This window comes from Morone saxatilis, unplaced genomic scaffold (assembly GCF_004916995.1).
Source record: "Morone saxatilis isolate NCDOM2014 unplaced genomic scaffold, NCSU_SB_2.0 Contig10, whole genome shotgun sequence".
NCBI lineage: Eukaryota > Metazoa > Chordata > Actinopteri > Moronidae > Morone > Morone saxatilis.
Window position 1 is genome coordinate 14,043,681 of NW_023339652.1, and position 8,207 is coordinate 14,051,887.

The 8,207-nt window shown below is 39.9% G+C and overlaps 1 protein-coding gene across 1 annotated transcript in view; it reads right to left on the reverse strand.

The window, feature by feature from the left end:
* Positions 1-1,107: 1,107 nt before the first annotated feature.
* Positions 1,108-8,207, reverse strand: part of bcat1 (branched chain amino-acid transaminase 1, cytosolic) — a 9,746-nt gene continuing 2,646 nt past the window's right edge. Inside the window, exons 3-10 of the mRNA XM_035678154.1 lie at positions 6,874-6,984; positions 6,523-6,642; positions 6,261-6,421; positions 5,679-5,821; positions 5,374-5,459; positions 5,139-5,279; positions 4,341-4,415; positions 1,108-1,146 (exon numbers count right to left, since the gene is read on the reverse strand). Coding sequence (XP_035534047.1) covers positions 1,108-1,146; positions 4,341-4,415; positions 5,139-5,279; positions 5,374-5,459; positions 5,679-5,821; positions 6,261-6,421; positions 6,523-6,642; positions 6,874-6,984 — 876 coding nt within the window. The remainder of the gene's footprint in view (positions 1,147-4,340; positions 4,416-5,138; positions 5,280-5,373; positions 5,460-5,678; positions 5,822-6,260; positions 6,422-6,522; positions 6,643-6,873; positions 6,985-8,207) is intronic.

Below are 8,207 nucleotides of genomic sequence, written 5' to 3' on the forward strand. Positions count from 1 at the left end.
TGTGTGTGTGTGTGTGTAGGGTGGCAGGAAAACACTCCTTAGAATCATTAAGGATCGTGGAAGCATCTCTGCAGAGCCTGGCTCGCCCCTATAGTTCCTGAACCTTTGAAAATTATAATTTTTGTTTGTTTTTTGCACCTGGAACTATATTAAGTACCAAATCCAGCTTTAATTCCTGAGTTCCTCAAAACATTCTTGATCCCCCTGGGAAAGTTCCTGTAGTGGAAATGTCCTCTTTTAGGTAAAAAATGTTGTTTAATTTTTTTTAAATTAAATAATCTCGAACATAGTCTTTTAATTTCAGGGGAAAAAAAAACATTATAAAGAAATCACAATAAAACATTACAATACCAGAGGTCCATTTAATTGAGTGCAAATGTACAATCGTCAGCAGAACATTCATTGCGCTACATTTATAGTAAGCGACAGACAGAACCCTGACAAGAATCCACTCACACAAACACAACACAAAAAGGACTGATGAAAACTATAAGTCCAGTATGACTGACTTCAAAATGTTTCTTACATAAAGGTAATGGCTGCATTTCCCTAGATATATATTTTTTAACTCTTCATGTGTTTAGTGAAGCTGCAATGGCTATGACATAATAATATAAAGCTCTTTTTTATCCACCTTTCTAAACCGTACCTCACTATAAAACTCAAGTCCCCTTGTAGCTGATTTGTAACTCTTACACAAGTAGTATGAAATTCTCTGTAACTCATACAAATTATATTTGTAACATCTCACATATGTTTTATCAAAGCCACAGCTGTATCTTGGATATTTGTTGGAAAAGGAGATGGGAAGCAGCAGAACGAGCCACAGTGGCTGGGTTACTGTAAGTTATTGTGCAGTATTGCATGAGACATTAGCCTACTTTTGTTAATTATTTTGGACAGTTGTGTGTTTGTCATTAATTTAAGTTTAAAAGGAGGTAAAGTGTCACCCCGCAGAACTGTTCTCCGGCATATTGCAGTTAGACCACAAATATTGCACTAACGCACATTCACAGTATGTTTTTGGCTGTTGCATTGCAGAATATCCTTCTCGTGTGCACACTGGTTGTTGCGTGTGCATGTGTGTTCTAGGCTTCTTCATCACTGCTACACCAGGTAGGTCCATTCGCTGGGTGTGCGTCCATACTGTAAGAGAGCAAAAGGTCGTGACAAGGTTACAAGAGAGTCCTCCGGGGGGCCGAGCAGTTAGCAAAAAGAAAATCTCACGTCACTAGAGCACTAAACTTCTCTCGCTCCCGCCGCTGCTTAATTGCGAGCAAAAGCACAAATCAAAAAATGAAATCAAATATCCGTGAGCAAATCTGCAAACTCAGCCAGCACCAGAACACAGCACAACAGAGAAAAGAAACTATAATAAAAATCAAAACAAAATGTTCCCCAATCCGTGACAGCCGCGGAGACAAATCCAATTATTTGTGTCTCATGTTGCAAATTTGTTCTAATGGTCGAAGTGAGAAAGTAAATAAACGCCTGCGAAGGGGAAACAAAAGAATGTGATTTCTAATTAACTTGAAAGAGGAACAGCAGGGCGACTTAGTAAACCCATCTTTCATCTGCTGCCTCAGACCACTCGTTTGTTTGTTGCACAGTGTTGTCTTCAAGAGGGGCGGGAGGAGGAGTGTGTGTGGGGGGATAACACTGCACTGCTTCCCTCCAAATGAAATGTCAACAGATTTAACAGCGCTGCGGAAGGAGCGCAGCGTTTTCCAGCGTTTTGTCGTTTTTATTGTTCATTAAGCTTCACTGCCGCCCCTTTTCCCTCCCCCCCGTCAAATCTTCTTCCTCCTCCTCCTCTCCCACTTGTTCGAGGCTGCATTTGCAGCATCTTGGCTTTGAAGATCACAAAAGGCTGAGGCAATAATTGGGTTTGTGCAATTACAGCGAGCTTAATGAGAGAATTCAGGAGTTTGTCTTGCCCCTATCTCCAACTCTCCACACTCCGCCATTAGGCCCCGGCAGCTGTCTCTCTCTCCCTCAGAAGCACTGTCGACGGAGGCCGATGTTATCGTATATAATGATGTGGTCAACGCATTCATAACCCACATGCACACAAGGCCTGGGTGATGGAGAGAGCAGATATGCTAATGGCCTGCCCCAGACTGACCAAGGAAGACAAAACAACAAAAAACACAGATGCAGCAGAAAGTAAAGAGAAGGAGAGGGAGACAAAGCGAAAGAAAAGAAGAGAAAAGTCATTAGTTGAAGAGATAAGGCAGATCGACTAATCAAAGTGTTTAGAGGACATTTAAGAGATCAGGAAAGGGCCACTATCTGCTCATGTAATTCAGATGTGTAAGCCTGCATGGCATCCAGTGCAAAACCAGTTTATGATTCATAATCAGCTTGTCATCAAAGGACACTCAGAAAAGGACACACTAACCTTTAACTGTGCCCCAGTCTGGAGTAGTTATCTCTTTGCAGATTCAAATCATTTTGTTCGGCTTAGTTCCAAGATTTAAAATCAATAACTATATGTAGTATGTGCATATCACAATTCAGAACGCTGATGAAAAGGCTGTGTATGCCTTAGGTTCAGTTGTGGATTTTTAAGTAGTGGCGGAAGAAGTATTCACATCCTTTTCTTTAGTAAAAGTACTAATACAACAATGTGAAAATACTCCATTACACTACTTTTAGTGCCTTTATTATAGTGACAGCCGATAGACAGGAAAAAAATGACACACAGCTAAGGGCCACAGGTCGGATTCAAACCCTGTGCCGCTGCAGCAAGGACTCAGCCTCGGTACATGGGTCACCAGCTCTACCCACTGAGCTATCCGGGCACCCTGTTTAGACATTATTAGATTGTTAACACTGATGGATCAATAAGTACGTAGCATTTTACTGCTGAGCTGGTCAAGGTAGAGCTAGTTTTAAGTACTCTCTATACAGTTAGGTATTTTAGTCCAGTGGTTCCGCACAAACGGGTCAGACCCCCTCCAAAGGGTCAAAAGATAAATACTAGGGAGTTATTAATGGGGAAGTCAGACGAGACACTGTACTGAACATGTCCAGTCAGCTCTACAACTTAACAGGAACTACAGAGACTAAAGTTAAAAAAGGGTTCCAAGTCAGTTTTGTCATCTTAAGTTTCAGAAGATGGAAGATTATTAGGTTTTCAACAGTGCGTTTTTTAACAAAGCATCTTAAAAAGTTAGGGATTTGGCTGAAGTTTGGTGGACAGATAACACTTGCCCTAAGGATTTTTGTGTTTTAGGTTAGGTTCTGGTGCCGGTGATATACAGAAAAATGGAAAAAGTTTGAGTGTGTAACTAGATAGGTCATTTGTTGTGACTCTTGTCTGGAAAAAGAAGCTTTGTTTGCTGAGTATGAAATTCAAAATCACTTCAGATCATGTGTTTAAAGCAGAGAGGCACCAACAGTTTTCCAGTTTTCTGAATGACATACAAGACTTACAAGTCATCCACAACTGCTGTTTTTTGGAAACTTGATCTTTGAAGACCTTACAGAGGCTGCAGTTTTGCTAAATTAAGATTTAGCGTGCGCTGTACTGAGATCCTGACATCCCAGTGCAAGTGATAAAGTAAGGATCACGTTCAAGCTCATACCCCTACTAATAATAACCTCGTTACACAGCACAATAACAGACAGTCAGCGATACATAACACGCTCATTAACACAAACCAGGCCTTCAGCAAAGAACATTATGAATCTGTTTAAACCTGCAGTGCTGCATAGACTGTAGTGTAGGCCATGTACAATATTACGGAGACATTACTCATTACCTAATAAGATATTTCACTTATTAGCTACTTACAGGCAAGATAATGTATGCAGTGGGTGTACAATGAATGAGGACCAATGAGGGTTTGCTCATAAAATAACAACTTAATGCTTTTATCTCATTGAGTTACATAATAACCACTCATAACAGTCCTGCAATGCAATTATGGAGATGCGTGATAAGTTAATATTTGGAGGAGAACATTTGTTTTTGTTAGGTCTCTCATCAACCATATTTTCAATGTATCTAATTATTTCTCCTTTTCAGTGAAGCCTCTTTATTGCTGGTTAGTGAGCACTAACAAGGCTGACATGTGACAATGTATAAATGTTTTCATCTAGTCAGACAGCTAGTGCCACTCGCACCCCCACCTTTTACTTAGAAGGATGCTGTTCCTTCAAATTGTTCTCCTACAATCACATCGCTGAATGCTTTATAAAATAGAGACCTGAGGGTGACGGGAGTGTAAAGAACACAGATGCTCAACAAGCTGTTACTAAGCTAGGCAACACATCTGTGGGATGTGTGTGTATATGTGTGTGTAGTGTGTGTGTGTGTGTCTGCATCCACCAACCTGTATATCTGACAGTTCTTTTGAAATCCGTGAAGTCAACTGTGAGTTTTTATCCTGACTGGGGATGTGCAAGTTCTAAAACACACAAAAAGACACAATTTTAATAATTTAATCTGCTCTGTGAACTGTTTGTTACAATTTAAATTATGGGAACATAAAGAATATTAAGTAAACATATTATGATATTAAAACCAAGTAGCCACAAGGTCCTGACAACCTTCTAAAGATAAACATCCATGTGGTCACAAGAGACTGTAAGCCTCATTCATCAAGGCACTAAGCTTCTAAAAGTTTTAAAACTATTCACAGATAACTACTTTCTATTAAAATGTGCTTCTTTCATATGAAACATGTAATCAAATAAAGAACAGCATTACTTTTTTTACAGTGTTACTTTGGGCTCTAGGCACAAAGTCCAACTTCCTGTAAGTTATCATTAGGCAGAAGATGAGAGGGCAAAATGGTGAAATATTATAGGCTGCAACCGACTCGCTCATGCTCTCTTTCCTAGTGTGTAGGAGAAACTACGGTGGCTGCAAAACTTGTTGGCTAATGGGCCAATATTGTAGCTACTATATATAAAAGGCCTGTGTTTGGTTAGTCCCTTCTGGGCTATCCTGTTGCACTCTACTATGACATTCATTGTTTGTTTCATCATTTAAATCTATTTTCATACAAACATAAACCTTGATATAAAATATCTAATGTCTAATAACACTTTATATTATTGGCTTTGATGTATATTAGTGAACAGAGAGTTACATACAGTGTATATTTCTCTGGTGCTCTTTCTCTTACCTCTTCCTGGTAAACAATGTGTCCTATGGGGCAGATCATGCAGGCAGTACCCGAGCCAAACATCTCTTTGACCCGCTGTTGCTTTATAGCAGAGCACAGCTGGGCCATGGTCAGGTAGCGCTCTTTCACCTCAAACTCACCCTGGGCACAGAAGAGAGCGGACAGGACCAGAGGAAATGTGAGGCCAAGTTCGGAATATTTATCCATGCACGTTTTAAGGTTTTATCTTTCTCACCCATTTCCTGGTTAGTTCCAGGACGCTCTGTCGGGTTATACCTGGGAGTATGATACCATCCAGAGGTGGAGTTGCAAGTTCCTCCTCTGAAAACAAAATAAGTTCATAAACAAAGCAAAAGACAACGTAAAAATGAAAATGATTGAACTGGAGATGCTGTGTCATTATGCTGTAGTGACATTGTTCTGCCAGTAGAGGTCACATTTGTAAAAATGTTTTGTATCTAAAGCACATTACATAATCTCACTATGAGTCTACAGCACAGCAAAACAGCCTATGATTGGCCAAGTTCTAGTGTGACTAACCTCCATCCTCATTGATCCAGTACAGGAAGATGTTCATGGTTCCTGCCTCAGTGATCTGATGGTCCTCTCCATAAAGCCACAGCACCTGCTGACACCCATAATCCTCTGCTTCGTACTGGGCGAACAAAGCACCTCCGTAGTTCCTGCAGAAATCCACAGCAACAGTTACAACTAATTTAGCACCTACAGAGCTGCCCTATTGACCTAAAGAATGTGCATATAAGAGCTGTTTGGCAAAGTAATGCCGCATGATGCTCTTCATCTTTAAATTTGGTGAAATTTGTGCAAGGACACAAGCATATTTTGTGTTTTTTGGGAGGGCAGAAGGATCAAAAGCTTGATTTCTCTGCATCTTACATATACCTACCATGTGCGCTTGAATGATAAAGTGTATAAAACTAAATAAGAATACTGATTTTATATCAGAAACAACATGGATATTTTCAACAATGAATGAGTCTAGTGCTAAAGATTTTTCACCACTTGTCTTTAAGGATTTAACACCCAGGTATTGGAGTTGAGTGCACTGATGGATTATCAGTGAATACAAATTAAACATGCATACAGTATGTGTCTACCCACCCTCCCATCTTGCAGTCTCCAGTTCCTCCTTTCCAGGCCCGTGTGAACTTTGGGTCAGCCCACAAGGACACGGCCTGTGTCTCGGTGTTGAAGTAAGGGCACACTTGACACAAGATCACATACAGCAAGGCATGGCCGGGCTTCATTATAGCCAGAGAGGGCTACCATGGGTACACAAACACATAGGGGTGATTAAGAGGATTAAAAAAACATACATCTTCTGCCTCAACAAATGAATGCAGCACTTCATGATCCTCCTTACCTCAGTGCCGATAAATGTTGGTCTGATGTACAGACTAACAGAGTCTGAGCGAGGAACCCATTCCTGTTCTACCTCTATCAGTTGTCTGATACACTCCAGAAACTCTGACTGATCAAAGGCCTGGAGGAGGTAGGGGGGTGGAGAAAGAGAAACATAAGGAGAGTGGAGGTTGAGTGGCTGAAAATAAAAGAACGAAGGTAGCTATGGTACTTAGATGATCAGAAGTAGAAGATTCAGTTGAAGTTGTAGCTGAGGTTACATTTTGAAGGCAAAAAAAGTCATTTGTTCATCACTGACACTTTCATCAGTCCATCCATTCATGTCTCCATTCATTCCTCACATCCATCTTACAGGTAGACAAGCTCTCTTGGCAGAGTTGGACATGCGGCTCATGTTGAGCGTCGGTCTGAAGAGACGCAGCTGGTTGTCATCACCACGGTATGCCTTCATTCCCTCAAAGAGCTGGCGAGAAGAGAAGAAACATAAAGAAAAGTAATATTTGAATTTCAAATATACTGAGCAACCCAGAGGAGGATTTCCTGAGCATGGAGTTAGTTAAGGGCCATACTGTAGCAAGGATTTCAAAAATACTGAGGTCATGAGTTTTGAGTCCATATTTTAAATCTCAATAAATTGCATGGTCAATTATATTTGCTTAAAATTGTATTTAAATTGAGCTGCTCGGGCACCTGGTTAGCTCAACGGGTAGAGCTGGCGACCCATGTACTGAGGCTGAGTCTCTGCTGCAGCGGCCCAGGGTTCGAATCCAACCTGTGGCCCTTTGCTGCGTGTCATCCTCTCTCTCTACCCCCCTTTCCTGTCTATCTTCAGCTGTCACTATCATAAAGGCAATAAAAGCTTACAAATTAAAATGTAAAAATAAAGTAAAATACTTTAAATAAAAATAAATAAATAAATTGAGCTGCCCTTTCAAGAAAATTCAAAATTCACATCTAGAACTAGAAAATGGAGGAAATTACAAATCCATAAAATAACGTATTACAGGTTTTGTGAAGGTCTGAATGCTGTTTCAAAACCCTCTCCATGTTGCCCAGAATACAATTCTGGTGGAGAAAAACGAAATACTGTATTTATTTAGTGTCATGCAAGTATTAAAATTTTAACATATTGGGTCTAAAAATAGTTTGCAAAATAGTTTAATGAATAATAAAAAATAAAAAAAATCTGACTGCACTGCAATATCAATATCATTAACAAACTTGTGGCATTTATATATTATAAATTATATATTGTCTTTGGTTTTATTTGGTTTTGTGGTAGATGAATGTTTTAGATGGGGTAATAAATGTATTCAGTTCGGTTTAGGTGGTTAGTGATCTTTATGGGAGGGGAATGTATGCTAAGAATTTGTTAATAAATCACAGTGTTAGATCACTAAACCATTGTGTTGTGGAAGGCCTAAGGCCTTGAGATAGGATTTAGAAGTGGTACAGTTAGGAGGTAACCAGGTGATCTTGGAGATACTGGAGATCACTGGATGCAATAAGGAAGTCTCTTGGGGTCTGGAGATGAACAGTATCCATCGCTGATGCATTAGGGACCTGGATTCATCACACTGGGTTTTGTAAATTCTTCAGAGGAACTAAAGCAACTTGCAATTGTTTTGAAAGAATTTCTTCTACCAGTTCATCCCATCATTGCATTTGGTGTGTGATATATATCAG